Source organism: Anarrhichthys ocellatus, unplaced genomic scaffold (assembly GCF_004355925.1).
Source record: "Anarrhichthys ocellatus isolate YVR2014 unplaced genomic scaffold, GSC_Weel_1.0 scaffold3, whole genome shotgun sequence".
Taxonomy (NCBI): domain Eukaryota; kingdom Metazoa; phylum Chordata; class Actinopteri; order Perciformes; family Anarhichadidae; genus Anarrhichthys; species Anarrhichthys ocellatus.
The window spans coordinates 15,498,088-15,523,845 of NW_022280033.1; the positions used below are offsets into that span (position 1 = coordinate 15,498,088).

The window sequence follows — 25,758 nt, forward strand, 5'->3', positions numbered from 1 at the left end:
ATTCAAATAAACAAACCAAAGGGATACAACTAACCTCAGCATGACGAGTCTCTGCTCACCGTGAGGCGTGTGATTCACAAAAGAAGAGTGTGAATCACTCTTCTTTTGTTTTACTTCTCTAGTCGATGTCCGTGGTAGTTCAGGGTGTACTTGAGTGTTACAGGCAGGTTTGTAAACCTGCGTGGGAGGACAAGGGAGAGCTGTAAACGAGGGCGCGACAGTGTTTATGCTGGCATTTCTTTCATGCCCTGCTTCCCTGGAAAGAAGCTCAAAGAGGGAGGGAAAGGGAGAAATAAGGATACAGAGTTCAGGGCTTTGCTTTGTTATTTTGAATCACAATACGCTCCATTTTCCGCAAAGGTTGTCAATTTTTTATATTTGAAAGTCATATTTTGTTTGGACAGAACAAAAACGTTTGAGAAACCTTTATGAGAGCTTTTATGTGGTCTTAAAAAAAAAAAAAAATGTTTTCCTTTAAGGCTTGTCCATTTTCTGTCTCCAGTCTGGTCAGAGAGCTAATTAAAGTTGTTGTGATGGATGGTAACTCACATTCCAAAGCCTTTTGTTCCCGGGCTTTAATCAGCATGCTAATTGTAAGTTGGGCCAACAACAGAGCATCACTTTTTTAAGCCACCTCTCTGTCTCTACACACACATACATACACTTATACCGCGTCTCGCCCTTTGCCCTAGAGGTCAGGTATCATCCTTTCCTACCTTGATGAGAGGCCGCCGGAGCTCTCCTCTCCTGTTGATGCTTTAGTTGTTCTGTCGCAGACTGTTTGGCTCCGAGCCGGTGGGTTCAGAGCCCCACATGGACTGGATGCTACGCTACATGGCCACCGAGAGAGGACAGAGAGAGTTTTCCAGAGAGTTATACAATCCTCCAGGAAAGGTCTAAGAGGATTTGTGCATATTTGACTTCTCCTTTAGATGGAGAGATTACTGAGCTGCGGTGAAGTCATGTGACTGGAGATTAAGTGGCTGGACCTGGGGGTCACATGATGAGGGATCAACGGGGCACAGAGAACCTGGCCTGCTTATCTGATCCCAAGTCAGTTTCCCCGCTGCACATAGCTAACATAGATTTAACTGCAGCTGTGTGCGTATGTGTGTGTGTGTGTGTGTGTGTGTGTGAGTGAATGCATGTTTGTCGCTTTCGTTCACTGCTCATGATGGGGTGCACTGGTGTCAGCTGTAGGGCATATATGTTAGGGAGACAGATTGGCTGGTCCCACCTTCTACAGAGATGTTTAGGATCCCCCCCCCCCCTTGCTGTAGATTCATCAGATTGCATATCAATGTTGTCTCTATAGAGCCCACGCCTGCACCCCTGGTGGCCCTGCTAGTTTGTTTACCTGTGGCTGCTGTAACAATAGAAGTAGAGCGAGCGCGCTGGTTAAGGCCTCCACAACAGACCTATTGTTGTCCCTTCAGCCACTACTGTATCTATAGTGTTTACCTTGTCCAGGCACTCTCTGTGATTATAAGACTCCGACTGAGCTGAATAACAATGGTGGCAAACACAGCAGGTGTGCGTCTAACGTCGGTATTCTCTGCTCTCTTTGGTCTGTTCAGGCAACATTTTGCATATAACTGCGGAATAAATGCGGCACGTCAGAATGAAGGCTGAATGCGAGTGCAGCTGACAAAAGTCAGCTCATGGTCTTGGATGTACTTTCGCGCGCTCCCCGCCAAACTCTGTTCTCGGAAAGTGCTCTGATTGGCATGGAGGGAAGCACTTCAAAAGAGTCGCGTGGTTAAATAAGGTTTCCAAGGACGAGTCTTTCATGCTCAGACGGACGCAAGAAAAGGAGGGATGCTTGTCAACAAACGACAAGTTTTATTTCTAGAAGAGTTTCTGGGCGCAGCAGGAACAAAATTGCTTTCTTGGCACATTTCTGTATTTATTCGTTTCATGGCTTTCTACTCTTAATCCAGTTTCCACTGCTATGCCGTACCTTATTTAATACGATATGTAGTCAGCTTGTGTTAAGCACAGTAACAATTGCCTTTCATTAACAGCAATGATGATAATAGACGGCTAATTAAGATCATAGTTTTCACCAGACTGTTGGTCGGCGTATGTGAAGGTTGGGAATGTGAATGAGTTGCAGGCTTACTACCTGTCTGCAACACTGTGCTGTCTACACAGTAGGAGAGGGGTGGTAAAAGTATAAAAGAGTCAGCTGGCAGGTTTAACGACACACGGTTGTGTGTCTGTCTGTGTGTGTGTGTGTGACTGTGGCGATGGCAATGGAACTGAACTCTAATTAAACACAATGTGTCGGCCGCTGGTGTGACCAGTTGGGCTGAAAACACAGGGTTCACACAATGACCTTTAATAGCCGGCCGTTGGCCGCTGCTAATCTTGAATGTTTGAGTGTGTTGGTGGTTGTGAGAGCGTGTTGTTTGCCTTGGCTAATCTGCCTGAAAATACCTTCTCACGCCAACCTGATCTCACACCTGTCTGATAAGAGGCTGGTAAGCGCTGCTACCTGTGCCAGCTTGGGCCTCAGGTCTCAGTGGACTGTCCGGAGTACAGCAGGAGGCAGAGGGGAATCTGAGCCCGCCTGATGATGGAGGAAAACCAATTACTAAAACCAATCATAACTAGAAGGGAAGTCAGGAGAGCGCAGACCCCTACCAAGGCCAATCCTCTTCAAAATCGAATGGGTTCTTCCTTGACCCACGTTGCTCCCTTTCACCAAGTTTTATGAAAACCGGGCCAGTAGTTTTTCTGTTATCCTGCTGACGAACAGACAAACAAACCAAAAATATTACCTCCTTGGCAGAGGTAATAAAACAAAACAATAATCATCCTTTGATTTGTTTTCATGCACGGCACTGAGCCTCCTGCATGCTCACCTTTCTGAAGAAAAGCACCTCTTATAGTGTAGATGTTTATATTAGAGCTGAAACAATTAGTTGATTCATGGGGGGGGAGTATACATAATTACTTTGAGTGAGAGTCATTTAGTCCAACTGTTTTGATAATCGATCGATCATGTCCGTCACGTTTTAAGTAAAAAGTAGTCCTCTGGTCCCGGCTTCTCCGATGTGAGGATTTGCTGCTTCTCTCGTTCTCTCTTCTCTTTTTAATCATTGTAAACTGAATATCTCAGGGGTTCGGACTGTTGGATTCAACTAAACAAGACAGTCACAGATGTCAGCCTGAGCTCTGGGAAATCATTGACAGATTCATCGATGGTGAAAATAGATTAATCTCTAGAAGGCAGAGCAAAGTAGAGGCAAGCTCTAATCTGAGGGTCACTAGAGCTTCTTTGGAGATAATGGGGCAGCCAGTGGGTTAAAGGGGTCGGGTGGGGTTCAGAGAATGCCTTGATCAGGGGTGAAGGGGTTGGTGAAAGCGAAGGGGGCGGTTGCCATGGACGCCAGCAAGAGCCAGTTCACGGAGCTGCTCCTTTGTCACAATAAAAAAAGCCGAGGAGGGATTTGAATGTGAAAAGACACTGACATCGGAAAAGAGGGAGAGACAAAAAAGGGGAGAAAAGTCCTGGGATTTGACTATGTGAGGAGGATACAGAGGAAAGAGGAGAGGAAGAGGCAGCAGAGATAATGTGATTTGGAAGTCTGTGCCTGTTGGTCTGCATGCATGCTGAGAGTGTGCCTCCGAGAAGGCAGTCATTACTTTAACTCCACCGATCACATTGTGCAGAACACGCCAGGGAGGAGATGGCAGAACAGATCCGCAGCCTCTCTACAGAATTTATTCATAAGATGATGTACGTAAAAAAGAAAAAACGGTCGTAAACCCTTTCCTCGCCACTTGCCAGCATCCCTGCCAACCGGCTTGCCAGACAAGCGAGCAGACATCAAGGACACATTGGTGGGAATTGCCTGCTGCATTTTGCCGCAGACACTAATTACTGTCGGCCGAGACGGTGCAAATGAGGGTGAAGACATAGCGAGGAGTGGACACCCTAAATCCATCGCACCCGATCGACCCTCGTAATGTAGCTGTCAGAGAAACAGAGAGATGGGTTTTGAAATGGACGTGTGCTTGAGTAGAAGAGCGGTGAAATGATAGTGATGATGGAGGGAGGGGAGAGGAGAAAGCTGCTTGATAGAAATCGAGCAAAAGTGCGTGGGTGTGTGTGAGAGACGCGTGCACGCACACACACGCACACACACGCACACACACGCACACCCCTCCCTCCTGTGGTGCAGAGGGGGATGAAACTTTGCAGAGATGAAAAATCTGCAGTGAAATGTTTGAACTCTTCAGCTCAGCATGCATCCCTGGACACTTCTAAACTCTCTTCAAGTGGAGCAAGAGGTGTGTGTGTGTGTGTGTGTGTGTGTGAGAGTGAGAGTGTGTGTATCTGGGCTTGTAGCTCCTGGCATGCACGTGTCTGATACATGCATTCATTAAGGTGCTAATCGTTTTTTTCTCAGTGTGTGAAATGGTTTCTTTGGGTTCTTGCTGCAGTCACTGTGTGTGTGTGTGTGTGTGTGTGTGTGTGTGTGTGTGTGTGTTTACGTGACACAGGTTCCCATGAACAATTGGGCATGCTGGAGGTGTCAACAGATTTGGGAAGGGTCAGGGTTAGGTCAGCAGGGTCAGCGGGGCGGGAGCCCGGGGTGGGGGTGGTGGAGACGTGTGGGAAAGGGGAAGGAGAGGGCAAAGCGGAAGGGAAGGTGAAAGAGTGAAGTGAAGGAGCAGCAGCAGGAGGAGGAGGAGTTGATGGAGGGGGACAGATGGACACAGCAGAGATAAGAAAATGATGAAGGCAGAACTAACACGTGCATGCTTTCTTTAACCAGAAGCACCATTTGGAGAGATTCCTTTCCTACCCTCTTTACTTATTTTCCCTCCTTCCATGTCTCTTTCTCTCTCAGACCTCTCCTTAGTAGTGTTACACACACGCACACACACATCCATGTGTCTGTACAAGTATCATCTTTCTATGAAACACCTCGGTGCCCTCCCTTTCTCTTCAATGTGCTGACAGACAGTGCAGCCTGTGTGTGTGCGTTCCAAGTGTTGCGTTGCTACGTCAGCCCCAATTGAAATTGTCCATACCTGCTAGCTTCCCGGCAGATACCCACAATGCTTTGTTTTCCTGGTAGATACGACATCTCTAAATCTCTAAAAATCCTAAATTAAACAGCAAAGTAAAAAGCTGAGGCTGGTAGTAATGTCACAGCGAAGGCAGTGGCCCCCGGTGTGGAAAACAGCGTCGTAAAAAAAGGTAGCGGAGACAGCTCCCATCAATCAGCGCTGGAGCTCCACCTCTTATCAGACCACACACAGGAGGAGATGAAAGAGGTGAAAAAGAAGACAATACAGGAACTGTACCTGTGTGTGTCTACTTGCCCAGAGGGAACGTTTAGAGGCTTGCACACATGCCTCGATCGCTGGCTTGTGGCGGAATGACTTTCCCTTCCTGTCGAGTCTGGAGTGTGTGTGTATGTGTGTGTGTACTTTACATTTAACACACACGTTGGGCACATAAAGGGGCTGGAATGTTGTTGAAAAGGTGTATTGAGGTACAGGAAAGGCTGGGAGAGGCAGTGGCACGCCTCTTTAATTACACCTATCAGCCTTTAGTCAAACACTACATATACCTTCATCGTAGGCCTTTGCCCCCCCCCCCCACACACAAAACTTTTTAATCCCTCCCTTGGTTGCCCCTTTCAGTTCCCTCTGAAGAAAAACACAAACAGTTTGGGACATTTTTGTACTGCAATAAAAAAAGAACTTTTCCTCCAGTTTTTTTCTCACTGAAGATGGTTGCAAAGACATCTACGTCTGAGCGGGGTGAATGATAGATAGATAAATAGTTACTTTATTAATCCCGCAAGGGGACATTCTTTCGCTGGACACATTTGTGCATGAATGTGTGTGTGTGTGCGTGTGTTCAAGTCTGCGAGAGCCTCAAGGTGACTGGAATTGGCTTCGGTATATATGGCAGACGCCATCTTGCATTTTAGGCATGTTTTCACCCCTTCTGCTCAACATTCAGTCACAGCTTAGAGTTAACGTATAAAATCTGTCCTGATGTGAAAGTGCAGTCTCAGCTTCGGACGCTCCGAAGGTCCTTTTGATATATTGGACATTCACCTCATTCTCTCCGTCTAGTTGTACGAGTGAGGGGCCACGGTTTACACACATGCACACACAGGCGGACTTGGATTTTGTCCCAGAAGTGAAGGTTTCATGCACTTTGGAGTCGACAGGAGTTTCTTGCTCTCTGCCTTGGCCGGCAGATCCTGTGCAGCGGTTGTAGATCCTCCTTGGCCGTGTTGTGAAAGAGAACGAAGAAGAGGGAGATGGAAAACAGGAGTCAGACAGAAGAGTCAGGCTACAGCCAGGTCAAGATTTTCAAAGCTTAAGTGCGGAGTCAAAACCAAAGGAACGCAAAAAAAAAAAGAGAAAGCAGCCCCCCCCCCCATACCCCCTCCTTCTATCTTCCCCTGCCTGACAACAGCTTCCGTCCCAGCTCTTTCTGGCTGCTTTCCTTTCTGATGGGCATACATGCTGGAATTACCTTTTTGTTTAGGCTGCAGACATCTGTCTGTACTGCTACTACTTACCCACTGGCTGCTTGGCATCTATGCTAAAAGGGAAGGCTGGTGGTGATGTCCAATTCTCACCTGCTCTCAAAGCATTGATTGTATTTTTTTTCTCTACACATGTTGCTGTGGCCGTAAATGCATGCTTTGAATCTATAAACAGCAATCACACTGCTAACTTGATAACAGAATGGTGGTATTTTCTAAGGGCTCCATTTCAAATGACTGACTGGGGATTTGTGGTTATGACATGTTGGTCCTCTTTTCTGTATTGCTCCTCCTGCATAAGTTGATTTAAGTGCATCCATTGGGGGTTATGTGGTGTTTTTGTTTCTTACACTATGGCTTGTTTCTTCCTCTCCCACCTCTGTTTCCTACCTTCTTGTGCACCCTTCTCCTTCTCCAATCTGTTCTTTGCCTTCTCCCCCCCCCCTTCCCTCCCCATTCGCTTTGCAGAAGCCTCGAACAAATACCAAATTTCTAAGCCCACGGTGTGCTCAGTGCACCCGGGGGAGTTGCTGAAGCTGAGCTGCCCTCTGCCGCCGTCGGGGACCATCACCTGGACCAAAGACGGCAGCTCTCTGGGCACCAACAATCGCACGGTGATAGAGCAGGAGGTGCTGCAGATCCGTGATGCCACGGCCAAGGATTCAGGCCTGTACACCTGCACCAGCGTGGGCAAAGACACGGTCTGCTTCATAGTGAATGTCACAGGTGAGCCAGGTCAGGATGGGACAAGGAGTTTGGACAGTTAGGGTTGGACTGCAGAGCTTGGTTGAGTCCAGGAAGTGGCCATGGAGCAGATATGATCAGACATGAATACCCTGGATTTTGTTCTGCCTCAACGACTCTGGGTTCCAGTGTGTGTGTGTGTGTGTGTGTGTGTGTCCAACTCATACAAGAGATGTATCAAAAAAAGGGCCCGAATCTAGCATTTGCTTTACAAATTCGCAAGAAAGTGACTGCATGAACATTTCTGCATGCGATACTGTACGTGCGGGATGCAGAAAACAGATGGCAGTAACCGTGGGTACTCTGTGCAGATGCCATCTCGTCGGGGGATGACGAGGACGATACTGAGCGATCAGAGGACACTGGGGCGGACGGAGAGCAGATAAGTGAGTATGGGAAGAACGAAAAGAGGGATGAATCAGTTAATGATGCGCTACCCCTCCTCAAAAGGTTTCAATGAAACCAGTAGAGATGACTCACTAAAAATGCACATTTTGGACATGGCAAAAAAGGTAAAAGAACTCAACACACACTCAGCATTTTTCCCCTTAACTAAAGCTTAAATCTTCCACACCTCCTTTGTTTGATGCCGTGTTCTGGTCTTAAACAATAATGAGCAGTCCCTAACAGCGCGTCAAAACGTAAGTCTGGAATGCTGATTGTGATAGCCAAACACTTCCAAAGACTAAATCCCAAAGTGAAATAATCGTCTTAGCTTTGTCAGTGTCTATTAGCACAGGTCAGACTTTGCGATTATGAAAGAAATGTTTGTGATCAGGAGGAGACAGGGATTAGCGATGGCGAAACTCACGTCCCACATCTGAGCTTATATATACCGTAGCATTCGAAGCCTAAAGTGTGAGATTTTGGAGTTGTATTGAGTGAGTGTGTGTGTGTGTCTCCAGGGAATACAGAGATTTCTGACATTCCTTTAGCTAGCGTCCCTCAGGTAGTCAGGCCTCATGGAGCCAGTCAGCTGGGCTCATCCATTATACAAGACAACCCATCTGGAGCCAGTTACCCACCTGATGGGCCTGTGTGTGTGTGTGTGTGTGTGTGTGTGTGTGTGTGTGTGAGAGAGAAAGAGAAAGTTTTTACCCAAGTTTTTCTATGCGTTTGTGAGTATCGGGGTTAGTAATGCGGTTATGCAGTCACGTGCACACATGCATGCATTCACATACACATACACTCACTGAAGTAAAGACAAGGGCTTCCACATCTTGTTAAAATTCTCCACACGCATTGCGTCTCAACGTGTGACCTCCTCCTCCACTTTTGGGCCGACTGTAATTGCCTGAAAGCCATTAAATATGGGGGAGAGAGGGGGACTCAGTGAGAGGAAAAATGGGGGAGAGGAAAAAAGATCCAGCCATTTTGGTGGTAATAAGCAGTTTGAAAACAAAAGGAAAGCTGTTCTGGCAGTACGGTTGCATTTTCTCGCCATGCGTGTTTCTGAAAATTCAAAACCAAGATTATTATTTAAAGAAAGAGGGGAAGAAGAGGAGCGGGAAAAAGAGGCAGGGGGGGGTGGGGGGTGTTGTTGGATCAGTACCAGAACTTCTCTGAGCACGGCGTGGCGCCTTGGCCGAGGCACCGTGGACTTGAACGGGGGAGGAGGGTGCACGTAGGCGTGGGAGGGAATGAGAGCGGAGAGTGCGGGGTGCAGTTATATATTCGTGGTGTTTTTTTTCTTTTTCGGAGCAATCAGAATGGGCTGGGCATCAGGCCACTGCAAAACAGACCATTTTGATCTGACTTTTTATAGAAGATTGAACCACAAAAAGTGTTTGTCCATAGTCAGAAGTGGGTGGTGTTATTGGAGGAGACACTGAAGAGCCTCTACAGGGATCTGTGAGGGAAGCTGTGTGTAGGGGGAAGGGTGGGGGTGGAGCAGGGTAGCACTGATGTCACGAAGACGTTGAAAAGCCACGTGGAGCCTTGCTTTCTGCGTTCAGTGCTGTTGTTGTTTCAGAGCCTCTGTCCGTTTGATGACTTTGATCGTTGTTCACGTCATCACTCATTTGCCATTGGGCCTCCCCTTTAGTTAAAGCTGCACGGCAGGACTTTCATTGAAGAACAGATCTATCTCATGATTAAAGTTAAGCCAAAGCACTCGTGCACAGACCAGAGAGAAGAGTTGTTGTTTTACTGTTAATGAATGAATATGAAATCCTCACTGATGTCCTGTTATCACTGAAGTGAAAAAGTCCATCTGTTCAAAGGAATAAATAAACAGTATATGAGGCCTCCAGTGTGCTGCTTCAACTTTAAGTTGGAAAACAAATTTGAGATTTCTAAAGTAAAGTCATACTATTTAGTTTTACTACCGGAAAAAGGTTGTATGTTTAAGAGAAAATATCATAATATGAAGATGAAGTCATAATTTCGAGAAAAAAGTCACATAAAGTTGTACGGTTGCATGAAAACAGTTTTGACAAAAACATTTTAAAGGTCCTGAAACCGTATTTACTCAAATCAGCTTCTTACAAAGGGTAATGGCAAAAGTCAATTGGACAAAAAATTCACATATTTCTATAAACCAATCAGGATTTAGCAATACTTGATTTTATTGATTTTATTATTTTTCCGGGTAGAAAATTCTCCTACTTCTTAACCTCTTTAAAAACTATTTGGATGAGTTAAAAATGCATTGCCATGAAGCTTTAAATGAGGCCGTTTCTCTTTGCTCCTGAAATGCTGCAATTTTGGAGATACCCCGTGAGTGGGGTTTTCACAGGACCAATACTCCAATAGACCAATACTCTTGAAACTGTATTCTCAAAAAACATTTCCCAAACAGTGGCCCTGAATTGCCTTGTTCAGCTGGCATAGATACACGCTAAACAGGAGCATATCACAGCTTTACGAGAGAACACATCAACATTGAAATACTACTTTGGGTCACTGATGGGTTTTGCTCTCCGGAGGAACTTAGAGAGAAGCAAAATCTTGACTCATCGAGAAGTTCGATAACCTCAGCTCACCCCTGTTTGGATAAACAGCCGTGAGTGGGGATCCGGATGCATGGGGCTTTGGGGGAGGCGGGGGTTCCTGGAGTCCACAGCAGTTGGGCCAACGAGAGTTTGGCTTCATCTGGAGAGGGGTCTGGGGGTCGTCTTGTTTGAAGTGCTGCCCCTCCGGACGGAGAGCATGGGAAATGGCACCGCTCACCTTTCATGTCCCAACCTCATCCTCCGACCCGGCTGCCAGTTTGGGGTCAGAGGTCGTTTCGGAGAGACAGCCTCGCAATGGGCCAGTCCCCACCTAATCTGTCTCCGTCTGAACGGACGGAGTGATGACAGGGAGAGTGAATGAAGAGAAATGGAAGGGGGACTGAGGGGTGAAGATGCAGGAAGAGAAGCACAGATAGTGAGAGTGAGAAGGAAGAAGAAGAAAGGGGGGGGGGGGGGGGGCTAATTATAGTTTGAGCACTCACCCTATGCATCCACTCAGGAAGGAAGAGCACTGTTTACTGACTTTACTATCCAAGTATGTGCGACTTGTCCGGTTGTGCGTGCCAGAGAAAACGACGGGAGGTGTCTGATAGTATGCAGATTGGACAGGCGGGAAAGAGAGTGGAGGGAATATTCCCCTGGGATGTCATAATAAAGTCAGCAGTGGTCTTATCTGTGGGTATTCCCGATGTTGCTTGTACTCCTGTTGTACGGGGAGGAAGTGATTGGAAGACCGTTTTGGTTGTTGTTTGACTTTGAGTTTTTCTTCCCCTCTGAGCCCCATCTGCTGAGGCAATCACACTCCCAGGTGCAGAGAGGAAAGGGCGGGTGGGGGGGGGGGAAATCCAGCTGACTGAGAGACAGAAATTGGGAGGAAAGACAGAACCAGAGATTGGACAAAACACAAGGAGGGTGACAGATTACAGTAGGAGAAATGGCAACAGTTTGCCATTGATGAAATCTTGACCAAAGTGTGCGTTGAGAGCTGTGAAATACTTCGTTAAACGGGACATTCACTTTCTCCCTTGATGGCACATAATGATTTTCCGAGGGTGATAAGCATCCCCTGGCCCTGCCGTCCATATCTAGCCAAGTGACAGGCAGATTAACAGGGGAGCTATGGTAATTGGAGGAAGTGGGGGGAGAGAGAAAAAAGAGCTGGTAAGTGGAATGAGATGAAATCGAATGTGATGGTCTAGTTACCCTCTTGGCAACGCCCAGGCACATTCTCCCCTCAGAGCCGATGTTTTATGTAACTGTGTGTGTGGAGCTCTGGGTTGTGTTATGTAGACAGCGGATCAGTCAGTGTTGCCAAGGAGTGCTGGGGGGGGGGGTGTTAGGAATAGTTCAGGTTTGGCTCCTCTGCAGTCACGCTTCCATGTATATCTGCGTTAGCCAGTCCGAGGCCCTGAAGCCAAACTGTTAATGCTGAGGACATGATGAGGATATCTCTCCCTGACTGGACACCAACTGTTCTCTGGTTGTATAGGCGCTCCGTATTGGACCTCGTCAGCAAAGATGGAGAAGAAGCTGCACGCGGTGCCGGCTGCCAACACAGTCAAGTTCCGCTGTGCTGCAGGAGGCAACCCCCGGCCTAAGCTTCGCTGGCTTAAAAACAGCAGGCCTTTCCGCCAAGAGGACCGCATGGGAGGGTATAAGGTAGGATAAACAGTAATACATCATACTTTTTATCACCAACGTCAACTCACTGCCTCCTCTGGCTTTTTATTGCTTTCTGTGCTACAGTACCTCTAGCTGTTTTGCGAATGTATTTACAAGGGACGTCGAGCCTTCCTTCTTCCAATCACTCTCTGGCCGTCCTTTCACCCCTTTTCCACCCTTCACTGGAGAGACGGGAGGAGAGTAGACAGAGGAAACCAGGGCAGGGTTTCTGGTGTGAAATTGGAATTGCTCATCCGTGCGCCTCCTCTCGCCAGGGTACTTTGCAGAGCCTCTCACTGTAACTCGAAATGGTTCTTTTACCCCCAACAATTAGAAACTTAAGCCGGGGACTTAAGGGTTAAATGCCCCCAGACAGTAACGTATAGAGACGGTAGGTAGCGTCAGGGTTGAACTGAGTTGAGAATGCTGAGGTAACTCAATCAGGGAGAACAGGTCCCACTGGCTTTGGCCGGAAACTAGAATGTGATTCCAGCATGTGATGCTTTTGTTGTGAAATGTGATTTACAAACACTATTGCTGAGCTGGTAGAAGTTTAAACTGGAGGAGCTTGGTGTGCTGCTCTGTTTAAAACATTCTACATAAAGAAAACCAAACTGACTTCAAATTAAAACTAGACATGAACTTCAATGCATTCTCTGCTTCTTTTATATGTGTGATGTCAGTAGTAAACATACAACTTTCTTTACTGTGGTTCCTCGTAAAATGTTCTCTCGCTCTTGTCTCGTTATGTGCTGAATGTATGTCATGGGAAAGTAAAGCTAGTGTGGTTGTGTTTTATTTCCTCTTCATATAATAAAAAAAGAGCCTGAAATAAGCTACAACTAGTCTTATGGTGAAGAATTCCTCCCCGATGTCTATTTGGATTGCAGTTCAGTTATTTTATTTCTAAATTCCTCCCTTTATCTCTCTAAATAAATAGCATTTACTGCATATGCTAGAGCCGTACCGATAGAGAGGAATAACAGTTAAATCAGACAGTTATGAAAGTGACTCACTGAGAGATCCAGTGATGCTGAACAGGTCTGAGGTTCCTGGTTAATGACTGACGGCTTATGAGGAAACACTCGCTCCCTGCCAGGACAGTTTAGGAGCAGATTATGTTGATGAAGCTGCTAATGCCGCGTCCCTCTCGGCACACCCATTACAGCGTGACAAAAAAACTGCCGCGACGTGACGGAAATGATACAGTCAGGCTGTCAGATACACTGCGGGCAGCTCGTTGCTCTCTCAAGCTGTACCTGAGCTCCAGCCCTGTGGCATAATCTCTCCATTGTGCAAAATGTAGACTGGTACAAGCAGCAGCCACAGTCTCTCTTCAGCATTCAGACTATTGTTAGCTCACACCTGTGGATTCCATACAGGGTGAAACTATTTTTTGCAAATACAGTTTGTGCTTGAAACTGCTCAGGGTGGAGTTTACCTGGTGGAATCATCCACCTCAAAATAGTTTTCCAGCTCTCGCCTTTTACTCTTCCAACCAAATCCCCTCTTGTCGTTTTTCTAATTTCATCTCTCTCATTTAGCGGCAGCACTTTATGTCTGGTAATTTCTCTGTATGTGCGTGTTTATTAGTGTGCGTATCAATGACTGTGTCTGTGTAACAAGAAACCTCCTGCCTCTCACTCCCAGGTGCGTAGCCAGCACTGGACCCTGATCATGGAGAGCGTGGTGCCGTCAGACAAGGGCAACTACACCTGTCTGGTGGAGAACGAGTTCGGAGCTATCAACCACACCTACACCCTGGATGTAGTGGGTCAGTACCGTGTGCAAAACACACCCTCGGGCTCAGAGCACACCTGTGAGGCCAATGAAGGCGGTGGTGGTGGGGGGGGGTGAGGAAGGGGAAGCATGCGGAAAGAGTTCTCACAGTGAGGATAGTGTGTGCGCTGTTTGATGGCCCAGGTGCACTCTGGATGCAGGTGCAGGTCAAGGAGTGCTGCCAAGTGTGTGGGATCTAAAGATGCATGTGTCAACAGTTTTCATGTAGTTTCCGTTCATTTATATAATTTGGGTTATTATATTATATATTCTTTAATTAATTTGGGCAAATCCGACATTCATTATGGTATTATGTGTTAATGGTCCAATTATATTATATGTATGAGGTAGTCTTCTCTGTTTGAAGCACCAACGTGGTGGCTGTTTTGTCCGTCACCCACCTTAACTCCAGGCAGGGTAAATCATTATTTCTGACAGTTGATTTAAAGGTTCAGTTCACCCAAATCATACACACACAAAAATGAACTGTAACTCCTTTTTAGTAAAGAAATATTTTCTTCGAAAAACTGCTGACTTGTGAAGTTTGTTGATTATCTTGAGTAACAGGGAAACTGTCTCTGAAGAAAAAAACACATTGTTGTCCAGTTTTTCATATGCAATTTTGCATAATTGGAACACCACAGTCTTGGCTAATAAAACAAACTGAAAGATAGATGCTTCTTGTGTGATTTGGATGAACTGACCCCTTCAGTTCAGCTAAGGTATGATGGGGACTTAAACCGGTTGCGGATGATCGTTGCTCTGTGAGGACACAGAGTGCTGACTCCGCACTACTGTATCACAGCGAGTTCAGACCCCTCAGTCAACCCCTCGCTATGACCTTTGGAGCGCAGAAATCAAAGGGTGTTTTTCCGCTCAGTTTGCAGAATCGATAGGGAGCGGGTACAAGGGGAGTGGGATGAAGATGGATCAATGTGTAAGAGTGCACAGCAACTTTGCCGTCAATTTGTTGCGGGCCCTCTCTCCTTTGGCCTCACTCAAATCCCAATACAAACAATCAAAGTTTATCTGACACAGTTATTCTTCTAAAGGCTGCTCAGTAATGCACAGATAACTCTGACAGACATGGAGCTGCAGCAGTTTGAGTCACAGAAGAGCATTTAGGGCCCACATGTATGTAGAATTATTCTCCTCCTGTCACCACTGTTTTGAGCAGACCTACTGTAATGACACACTTCTGTTTTGATAAGTGTCTCCATGGTAATAAGTAGTGTTATTTTCATTATATTAGATGGAGATCGATTACCTTTCGAGGTTTCAAGGGTAACAGCTTAGAACCAAGTTTACTCCCTGTCAGCTCCTGCATTACCAGACATTGCAACAGGAAATACAAAGGGATCCGTTGAGAATGTTTATGTTGTATGTCAAGTTTTAAAGGGCCTATAGGCACATGCACACAAACACGTGAAGGTCCGCACATGTACAGAAACATGTGAAGGTCCGCACACGCACACACATGCTCCCCAACTGCGGCCCCCTGCTCTGCTGCTAAAGCTCTCCTTCAGACCGCATATTTCAGTTTTTTGTTCTGTTTTATTGCAGAGCAGTAAACCCCCTCCACGTCTGGCTCCGCAGCCACTGGTCCCTGCAACCTTTTCCTCCATTATAGTGGGGTGGACAGAGGGAGGGGAGGGGGGAGACAGAGAAAAGGAGGGGAAACAGAGACAGAAAAGGCTGTTCTTATCACTCTCTCTTTTTTTTTTTTTTGCCCAAATGACCTGCAGGATCAGCTATTAAAACCACGAGGAACCGGTTCAAACTGGCCTCTGTAGAAAGGGCCGCAGTGGGACGTCTGCGAGCAGACACACATGACGAGTAGACACAAACGAGGAGTCAAAACACGTTGGCTCTTTCAATCAGAACTGTGGCACCCAGTGGCCATGCGGCACTTTGTTGGTAGCCCCATGCCATCCTGTGCCATGCCGCGCTCTCTTCCTGTGCCTCTACCCCTCCCTGACCCTTAGGGCCCTGTGTGCCAAGCCGCCAGGTTACCCAGAGTTCAGCGGTCTCGCATGGGGACACCATGGAATGCCCCTGGTTCGTCTCCTTACGCTTCTTTCGGCCTCTATCCCACCGCCGTTGCCATCAAATTTCTCCACTAATGATTTAATTGATAAATGGATTCAGTTTTGAAACGGGTCACTACATATGGGTCACAGCAAAACATGAAAAAGCTCCACAGCAGGGTCTTCTCTTTCATTCCATTTCAAGTTCATTACAATTCCCTCATTCAAAATCAACAAACTTACTTAAGGTATCAAAGTAAAAGTACTCATTCGGCAGTAAAATATCCTGTGACTGATGTATTGCTCTGTATGACATCATTTTATGGTTAATACCGATTACATCAATGGGTAGGCATTCTCTAGCTGCTTGAGGTTGAGATAGTTTTAATAACGTAATATTCGGTTAACTACTTTAGTTTAATGGTTCCCAACCTAGTGGTCGGCCATTCCAAAGATTCACAAAACATATCTGAGGGGTCGTGAGATGATTAATGGGCGACAGAAGAAAAAACAAAGTTCTGACATGTGAATCTGTTTTCAGTTTTCTCCAATAAAAATATTTGCTTTTTTGGTGAAAAATTGGATGACTTGACCTCTTTGAGCGCTGACATTATTGAAACCATCTGAGATGTTTAAAGGGGCCACAAACCATTAGAAACTGCAAAGTACATATATATCCTCTGAAATCTGGTAAAGTTAAAGTATAAAGTAGCAAGTAAAATACAAGTACCTAAAACCTGTACTAGTCAAATCCTTCTTTTACTATTTATGTTGCCGTCGTCCTTCATGTCGTTCCTTCCTTAAGTGTAGTTTTTTTGTGTGAGGTCGATGGGCCATAAAGGAGCTTCTCTGACCACACACATCGACACGCACGCGCACACACAATATTCCCTTTTCCAATTTAACCGAGAATTCCTCCACAAACTTTTATTGTTTTGCGGTTTCTCCATATTCACGATGCGGCCTGTTTTATCGCACTACACACCCATCTGGTCTGAGGTGTCGGCCATGCAGCTCTAAATGCTCCAGCTAACATTTGGATCAGCTATAATGATGGTTAGAATGAAAGTCTCATCTCCACATATATCTTTCTGCATTACTCTTGTTTTAGTAAATCTATACCATGCCTGAAAGTATTCTGTTTGGTTGGCTTGACCAAGATTTGGCGACAATAAACAAGGCGAACCCTTGGAGTGTGCTGGAAGGAGGAGGGAGATGGGGAGGGAGGGAGAATCATCTGATCTGACAGATTTCAGGAAGATGGAGCAGGAGGACAGGCAGACATATGGAAGAAGTCTCTGGCTCCCAGTCTCTGCACTCTCCATCTGTTGATCCCTTTTCTGCCCCTCACTGATCCCGCTAATTCACTCTCCCTTTTTAGCCCTCCTTCTTAAACCCGGCCTCACCCTCTTACCATCCCCCCCCTGACCCACCCCCGACCTCATACACACAAAAATTCACTGCACCTACCTCGAGGCTTTGTTTTGGAAAGGCAATGCAGCGCCCCAGGCTTAGTGATGTCATTTTTTGTGTATGTGCGTGCGTGTGGTGGTAGCGGGTGGTTGCTGTCTGTCTGTGTGTGTGTGTGTGTGTGTGTGTGTGTGGGTGTGTGTGGGGGGGTTAGGCTCCTCAGTTAGGTTGCGAGGGCCGGGTAGGGTTTTGAAAGGGGGCATTGTTCAACAGGTCTCGCTCTGTTTGGATTTGCAGGCCAAATGTTTGCTTGTAAAAGAATGCAGATAGCTGGAGATGGGGTGCTATGAAGGTGTTTCTCATTCCAAGGCCGGCACAGTTTTTTAAAACACCTCCCTGTTGGTCAGCATATCTGTTTACGTAATGTAACCGGCCTCCTATAGGTAATATTTCCCTCCCTCTCAACAGAACGGTCCCCTCACCGGCCCATTCTCCAGGCTGGTCTCCCGGCCAACGTCACTGTTCATGTTGGGGAGGACGCCCGCTTCGTCTGCAAGGTCTACAGCGACGCCCAACCTCACATCCAGTGGCTGAAACACGTCAGCCAGAACGGCAGTCGCTTAGGCCCCGACGGAAACCCTTACGTCCGAGTGTTAAAGGTACCTTTCTACACTTCCTCTTTTAGATTTTATTGTCTTGATTAGAGTACTTCCTTCTTTCTTTTTTTTCTTGGTTCTCTGTTAGCGGTTGGAGGTGTAATATAAAAGAACTGAACATTACATTTCCTCCCTTACTGATCTGATAGGTCTCTTCCATGCTGGCTCTTGGTGGTGATTCCTGCTCTCTCCTCTCTCCTGCATATTGAAATAGTTACGATGTTTGCACGTCTGTCTGATTCATTCTACGTATTTGTCTGACTTCACAAGTTCTAAGTGTGTGTGTGTGTTCGTGTGGATTGCAGCGTTCAGGCATTAACAGCTCCGACGTGGAGATGCTCACCCTCACCAACGTGACGGAGAAAGATGCTGGGGAGTATATCTGTAAAGTCTCCAATTATATAGGCGAGGCCAGCCAGTCGGGCTGGCTGACTGTCATCCCAGGTAACCCTCGAAACCTGACCCCAAACTACCCTCCCTCTCTCCCCGGTGTGGTTTCCTGGGGTTCATCCCTGACCTGCTGTGCTGTGCTGGTCCTGCTGGTGGTCTCTTGGTGGTCCTGGGGCTCACAGACCTTCTCTCCCCTAATGTTTGACCCTTGTGTTTCAGCTGCTCCCTCCACTGCTGAGACTAGCACAGCCATGGAAGCACTGGTCGGACCTGCATACCTAGACACAGCTGGCATCTCACTTTGCCTTCTCTTACATTCTCTCTCTTTCTCTCTCTCTTGCAAGCTGTGTCAAGATGGTGTTGCAGTGCAGTGCTCTCCATGCTCTCTGTGTTTGTTTGTGCATGTGTCCAGTCAAATGAGTGGATTCGACTGGCTTCTGTTAGCAGGTTCTGTTGGTGACGGGAACCTTTTTTTTTTTTTTTGGTGTATTAGTTCATTGGTTCTCATGTTTTGGTGGCATACTGGGCTCTATCTGTATTTATGAACCCTCCTCCTTCTCACCCTTGGAAACTCCCAACATCCTTTGCTCTAGATTGGACCTCAACGAAGGACGCCATCCAGCTTATTTCTCTCTTGGTGTTTTGGGTCTCATTTTTTTTTCTCTCTCTGCCCCCCCCCCCTCTTTCTCTGTGACTTATCTTCCTTTTTTCTGCCTTCCCCCCCCCCCCCCTCCCCTCTTTGCTCTCATCTTCATCCCTATTTTTTTTCTTCTACACCTCCCCCCTTTCCACTTCCTCCTCTTCTCCTCCTCACCAGACCGCAGGTGTTAACACCACAGATAAGGAGATAGAAGTTCTCAACTTGCCCAATGTAACATTTGAAGATTCTGGGGAGTTTACGTGCTTGGCGGGTAATTCTATTGGGATCTCCTTTCACACTGCTTGGTTGACGGTGCTTCCAGGTATATACACTCGTCTACTGTCCTCTCTTTTCTTTCTCTCAGGCTTGTCTAAAACTGTTGGATTATGTCATTTCAATGACCTCTGTGGAAGGCAAGTCCTCCCCCCGGAGTCTTGAGGCACACGGCTCAAATATTAGATTACTGCTGTGAACCAGCACAGTCAACATCCAAGATAGTGTAACGTAAGAGCAGGGAGCATATATTCCATAATTTTATCTGGATTGGCGAGCTGTTGACAGCTCAGAGCAGATAACGCGGTAGTTTGCAGACGACTTATTATAACTCTGAGACGGAAGTGGAGCTCCCAGAGCAGCTCGAGTGTCTCTGGACTCCAAAATGAGGGGAGGGTTTGTTGCCCGCCTTCTTTTTTTTTTTTTTCTTCTATTACATCTCTCTCCTGCACCTTGGGAAAAGTCTTTTGGTGCCACATTTTTGTTCCAAGTATGCATGTCAAACAAAACATTTTTATTTTTTATTATGATTTAAAATGTTCTCCACCCCTTCCCTGGCTCTGATAATTGGCTTCTTTTAAGATCCTTATGCCTGTTTGGAATAAAGATCGAAAGGTAAAGCTCAACACTCGCTTCAAGTTGGCTTGCCTTTCACAATTATCAGGGCCAAACCTCTCTCCGCTTCTACACCGTGAAGGACTCATGCATGCCAATGTTTGTCCATTCGTGTGCTCTCATTTATCAACTCGTTTTATCCTATTTGTGTCCATTGCTGTATGTCTGGCCTGTAATTATGCATACTAAAGAATCAAATACATAAAACTCAGTGTCAGCATCCGCACAAGTTCACTCCAGACTAAACAGAAACAAAATGTCTCTGCTCAAGTTCTAGTCGAAAGTCGGGCGGGCATCAAATGAGATCGATGAGAGTAGTTTACTGTCTGCAGCCCGCAACAGACAACCGGTATCAACCCTCCCTTAATGTCGTAAGCAGACGATAGTTTTGTTTAGTCTGTAAACAATACAGCGTAATGATCACAGGCGAGCCATTTCCTCTGGGAGCAATATGTAATTTTTATTGCCCTTGATGTGCTCTATCTGCACTGATGGCGCCTTCGAGGCTGTGGCTTCTATCTGTGCACTGTGGGTTTCTGGTCGGGCAGATACAAGACAGACATGAGAAAGGTTGCTATAGTTGTAGCGTCACCTCCTGCAGACTGCTTGGTTCGCTGAGCTGCACAAGAGCCTTGTTCGTGGTAGGGAGGGTTTTGCATTATTGAGCAGTACATGTCTATGACACAAACGCACACACACAAACTCAGGCCATTTCCTTGACAGGAAGTTCAGGCCACATACACGTAGGACACCGCTCTCCCTTGTTTGCGATCTGAAGTGAAAGCGTGGATAGTTCCGTCGTTCGTGTGTTTGCGTGTCTCCAACATTAGCACAGAATGCAGACATATGCAGGCCTGGTTGTACTGGCTGAGTCATGATGTAGAATCTGTTAAGCCCTATACAGGTCTGTTAGGTTAAAAACAAAAAGAAAAGTAGGAGTGCTGCCGTGGGAAGAAGAGCGAGAGAAGGATGTAACAAAATCGTTTCTGTTTAGTTTGCCTGCCGATGGTGCTTACATTCACGCGTGAATCATCTCCAAAGCATTTGTCTCTGTGTTTGCCCGTCTGATACCCATGTGTGTCTATTCAAATGGAGAATGTGCCTGTCACCCATACGTGTGTGTGTGTGTGTGTGAGAGAGATCAGTGAGAGTCTTCCTTTAACTTTCTTTCCCTGACCTCCGTCTCACTGCTCACCCTTTATTTTACCCTCAGCACTCGAGAAGTCCCCAGGGCCCCTTTCCCCGGACTATGTGGAGATCGCGATATACTGCGCAGGCGTCTTCCTCATCGCCTGCATGGTGGGCATTGTGGTGATTTGCCGCATGAGGAACACCGCAAAGAAACCCGACTTTGGGGGCCAACCACCGGTCCACAAACTGAGCAAGCAGATCCCTCTGCGCCGCCAGGTAACAGAAAGTAGATAAAGAGTTCTAAAGGCATTTAACACCCCTAGAGGAGAAAAACACACATTGCAGAAATACAATGTCAGACTACAAACTTTTGTATACAATTAATATATACTGCTGCAGGATTTTAAACAATCCACCTCACTTAGAGGGCATGCATTTCTGAGCAAGTTACCACTGCTGCCCGACACTGCAGACAGAGTTTTTTTTTTCTCTGTGTGAGCCATGCTTTCCCCCTCAAGGGAAACCAAAAGGTATGTTCCAAAAGGTACAAAAAGTATTGGATTACATTCTGCGGAGAGACTGATTCCTGTGTCAAGGTAAGTTTAGGGTGGAGAGACGAGAGACGAGCCCCGAGGACAACGGCGAGGATGAATGATCCACACACATTCATCAAAATGACTGTTGTTGCTCTCTTCTTAATGATCACTGAAATGTAATCTCTGGCCTAGAGATAGATTCTACTGTAATGTTAAAGCATTAACCGTGGAAATTTAAGATGTATTCTTATTAAACAACATACCTTGTAGTTTTAATAAAAGTACCATAGTCAATCTTGCAAACATGCAGATCAACTCTGACTCCTCTAGTGATGCCTTGGAGCTTTATCTGACCTATGAACCCAGACTCCGGTGATCAGCCAATCTTTCTACTCCTTTAGGTGTCGGCAGACTCAAGCTCTTCCATGAACTCCAGTACTCCGCTGGTACGCATCACGACGCGGCGGAGCTCGGCGCACGACGATCCAATCCCTGAGTATGACCTGCCCGAGGATCCGCGCTGGGAGTTTTCCCGAGACAGGTGAGGGCCGCTCGTTTCTCATGCACACGATAGCTTGCTGCCTCGTCCCGTGTTATTTACATCAGGAAAAAGTGAAACAGTTTGGCAGACTTTTGTGATTCTGCTGGTTTTTGTGCTCATGAAGATTGATGTGTTGCACTGAAAATAGTCATTATGACCTAGCCCTAATTGCAAGTTTTACCATTTTACAAAAATGCTGAATACGTAATTATGTAAATCAGATTCAGCTCCTGCATAAAGCATTAAAAATACTTTCAAATGCAGATCTGCTGTGCAACACCACTTTTATCTAAAAGGGGTATTCATAATTACACACTCAGCATTCATGGCTGCATACAGTACCTCTTTGACAGTATGCATGACAACGTTCAGCTCTACACCCTTAGCCATTGTCCTCAATGCCAACTCAACTATCTTTGGCTAACAGGGCGCATTACTGTAGCTGATAACACCACGATTACTACAGTACATGAAGCACATCTGTCTGATTGTATCTGGGCTACTGAATGATCAGATAACCATTGTTCTAGGTGAAGAGTACCATTAACACCGACAGACAGCAGGCAATAACGACTAACTGCTGAATAATGGTTGTGGTGTCTCAGATAAAGGCTGCTGACTCATCTGTTGGTGCTGTAATAAAATGACCTGAACTTGGCACCGTGCCCCATGCCTCATCTTTACAAGTGCTGCCGCGTCACACTCTCACTCGCACATAGCCGCACACAGGCTTCTGATGGTAAGTAAAGGAACGGTGCTAATTACTGGTTCGCACTCGCAGCTTTCATCAGCGTGTTTGGGCTAGGAGTGTTTGCTCGGCTTCATACCAGAGGAATTAGCACCACTGAGGTTTCGATTTGTCACAGTTGCAGCGGCCGGTGATAAGCTTGAGGGTGGATTTAACAGGACAGCAAAGGTTAGAGTTGTTTAATACCCACTTGAGGCGTCTGGTTTTGAAAGAAAAGGGAAAATCCCAAACCATAAACACGAAGGTTTATGGTTTGGTTTAAGGTTTAAGGTTTTTTGTTGAAATGGTTATAAAAAGCAGTAAAAAAATTGCTTGGATTCTAAATTCTACCATCACTCATAAGTGCAAAATATTATTCTAACGTAAAGCTAGACTCTCTTGTGCATGCAGAATGGCATTCTGGGGAAAAGTTTTGATTTTAATTGATGAGCCCACCAAAGGGGATGTTTCATCCAGGCTGAATAGATGTGTGCCTTTCTGTTTGGGTCTTTATTCCTCGCCTGTCGTCCCAGCGCCAGCGTCATGTTGGGATTGCAGAACGCAGGGGAATGCTAACGTTTGCGGTTTTCATGGAGGAAAAAATAACATTGATTATGTGTGGCTGGATGGACAGAATGGATGCCATTGAGTGTGGCGAGTGTGTGGACAGATAGGGGATTGTGTTACTACGGCAGGGCGCCGGCCTCAGCCTCTAGGCTTTGTGGCATGCGGTGTGAGTGTTTACATAGCCAGGACACTGGGCCTTAGGGGTGGGGCTACACCTGTCAATCAAACGGAAAAAGCACCAAGGTACACTGCTAGTTCTGGGTTCAGATAGTTGCTGAGGCTCTCATGGATAGTTGTGGAAGAGTGTGTGTGAGCGAGCATTATTTCCTCACCATATTAATCACTGTCACATAGTTGGACACACCAGCGATTCTGACATGGCTTGCTTCCAATGAAAAAAGTGCTTATATTTCCATCTGGTATTGTAGTCAGGCCCACCAGTATGGCAACACAAAGCCAGCATCCCATTCGTCACAGGCTAATGCGTCAGCGCTAAGCTAAGCCCTGTGTAATGACTTGTAAAGAGTGTATATTGGAACATGCCAAGGCAGGGTAAACAGTTTAGAAATGACTGCCTCTCCCTTGCTTTATCAGGTGATTATCATTGCCATGTCTGCCTTCAAGTTCCTACCTACTGCCCTGGCACGGGCTGCAGTCACCACGCCAATAAAGCACTCACTCAGACACAATCTGATTGAAACAGAGAGAGCGATCTAGTAAAAAACAAAACACAGGGTGAGGTTGAGAAACTGGCCTGGTGCCTGGTTTCATTACCTCTCTAGCTCTATCCAACCTGTTTATTTCTGCACAGGGAGGGAATCGATGCCACAGTCGGGTCAAGTCGATGAATTTCAGTTTGTGTTTCAGCAGCTAAACAGCTTCCTGTCTGTCCCCCCCCACCCCCCTTTATGTTTACTTTCTGCTGGCTACAGGTTGACCCTGGGCAAGCCCCTAGGTGAAGGTTGCTTCGGCCAAGTTGTAATGGCAGAGGCCCTGGGCATCGACAAGGACAAACCCAAGGAGGCCGTAACAGTCGCTGTCAAGATGCTGAAAGGTAAGCGGCTCTCTTGCTGCCGCACAATCACAGTGAGCTTGTAATGGTAAACGTCTTGCTTCAAATCAGACCACAGGGATAAGACGCACACTGCTTCATTATTTCTTGTGGGCAACCCAAGTACATTTTATAGGTGATTTATGCTCCAGCGAGGGTTCAGCAAAGGTGCGAGGCGGAGCCCGGGGCTGTCATTATCATTCGTTATTGGTGGTTGCTGAGTGACGGCTAGGGGGAGGCGGGTTGTGTAGGTGAGGGTTAGGGGCGGTCGCATACCTGACCCCAGAGCAGCAGCTGGCTGGAGCTCAGTCAGCACCCACACAAAGAGGCAAGTCACACTAGCAGCACTGCTATGATTAATGAAATCAGCGGGAGGGGGGGGGGACCATTGGACCAACCTTGACAATGGAAATGTACTCTTTATGACTACTCCAGGTAAGGTAATGGTCCAGAGGAATGCAGGCAATGCCATTCTGACCGTCTGGATACCTGCACTGGCTCAGTCAGTCCCATGAAAAAGGAGCCTGTGCAGCAGATAATGAATCCTGATTGAGCGTCTTTAATTCCTCCTCCTCCCTCCTCCTGGCACTGAAAGGATGTCTCTGTAGTCTGTGTGAGGAGCTTCCCTCGCTGCAGTAACTTAAGCCCACATTGTCTGTCAGCCGCACTTAATCAGAAGCACCTACAAAACAAGGTGTTGTCTCACTGGCCAGATACTGGGTCACAGGGTTAAAAGGGAAGACAGGACCACGCTGTGTTTGTTTTGCGGAGGTTTTCCCTGACAACCTTCCATCCTACTTCTTCTGTTCTTAGATGACGCCACGGAGAAAGACCTGTCTGACCTGGTGTCGGAGATGGAAATGATGAAGATGATCGGCAAACATAAGAACATTATTAATCTTTTGGGGGCCTGTACACAAGATGGTGAGTAGGGACCCAGCATAACACATCTTAGAGTGCCTTAAGAAGGGGGTACACTTAGAATATTGTATCATTTGTTAGTATAGTATTCAGTCATCTGCCTTGTTAAGTTTTTTACAAGTTAAGGTTGCCGCACACTTCAAACACACTTATAAAATGTTTGATCAGACCACATCAGACAGGTAGTGAAGGACAAGGTAGCGGCGGCTAGAAGTCTTAGTGTGCCGCATGGAAAGGTTGATTGGATGAGAAGAGTGGATGATGCTGAGCAATGTAAGAACTTTTTTTATTTCTTATTCATGAAGATCAGTGGAGCCACGATGGCGTGAAAAATGAAAAGAAATAATATGCAGTCCACTTGCAACTATGCCCCTTTTCCAGAGGTGGAAATATTGTACTCAAGTAAACGTAACGTTGACTCAAAGTACTTGAGTAATGTACTTAGTAAAAGTAAAAAGTAGGTCAGTTATATGTGTGTGTGTGTGTGTGTGTGTGTGTGTGTGTGTGTGTGTGTGTGTGTGTGTGTGTGTGTGTGTGTGTGTGTGTGTGTGTGTGTGTGTGTGTGTGTGTGTGTGTGTGTGTGTGTGTGTGTGTGTGTGTGTGTGTG

At 46.4% G+C, this 25,758-nt stretch overlaps 1 protein-coding gene across 5 annotated transcripts in view; it reads left to right on the forward strand.

The window, feature by feature from the left end:
* fgfr2 (fibroblast growth factor receptor 2) overlaps window positions 1–25,758 on the forward strand; it is a 38,985-nt gene that overhangs the window by 3,692 nt on the left and 9,535 nt on the right. Inside the window, exons 3-12 of one of the 5 annotated variants that reach the window (XM_031873050.1) lie at window positions 6,996–7,253; window positions 7,583–7,657; window positions 11,715–11,884; window positions 13,538–13,661; window positions 17,572–17,762; window positions 18,065–18,203; window positions 20,891–21,084; window positions 21,746–21,885; window positions 24,112–24,233; window positions 25,044–25,154. In XM_031873050.1, the coding sequence (XP_031728910.1) occupies window positions 6,996–7,253; window positions 7,583–7,657; window positions 11,715–11,884; window positions 13,538–13,661; window positions 17,572–17,762; window positions 18,065–18,203; window positions 20,891–21,084; window positions 21,746–21,885; window positions 24,112–24,233; window positions 25,044–25,154 (1,524 nt within the window). Of the gene's footprint in view, window positions 1–6,995; window positions 7,254–7,582; window positions 7,658–11,714; window positions 11,885–13,537; window positions 13,662–17,571; window positions 17,763–18,064; window positions 18,204–18,966; window positions 19,112–20,890; window positions 21,091–21,745; window positions 21,886–24,111; window positions 24,234–25,043; window positions 25,155–25,758 lie in introns of all 5 variants that reach the window. The other 4 variants (XM_031873044.1, XM_031873034.1, XM_031873025.1 and 1 more) reach the window with 4 other exon arrangements.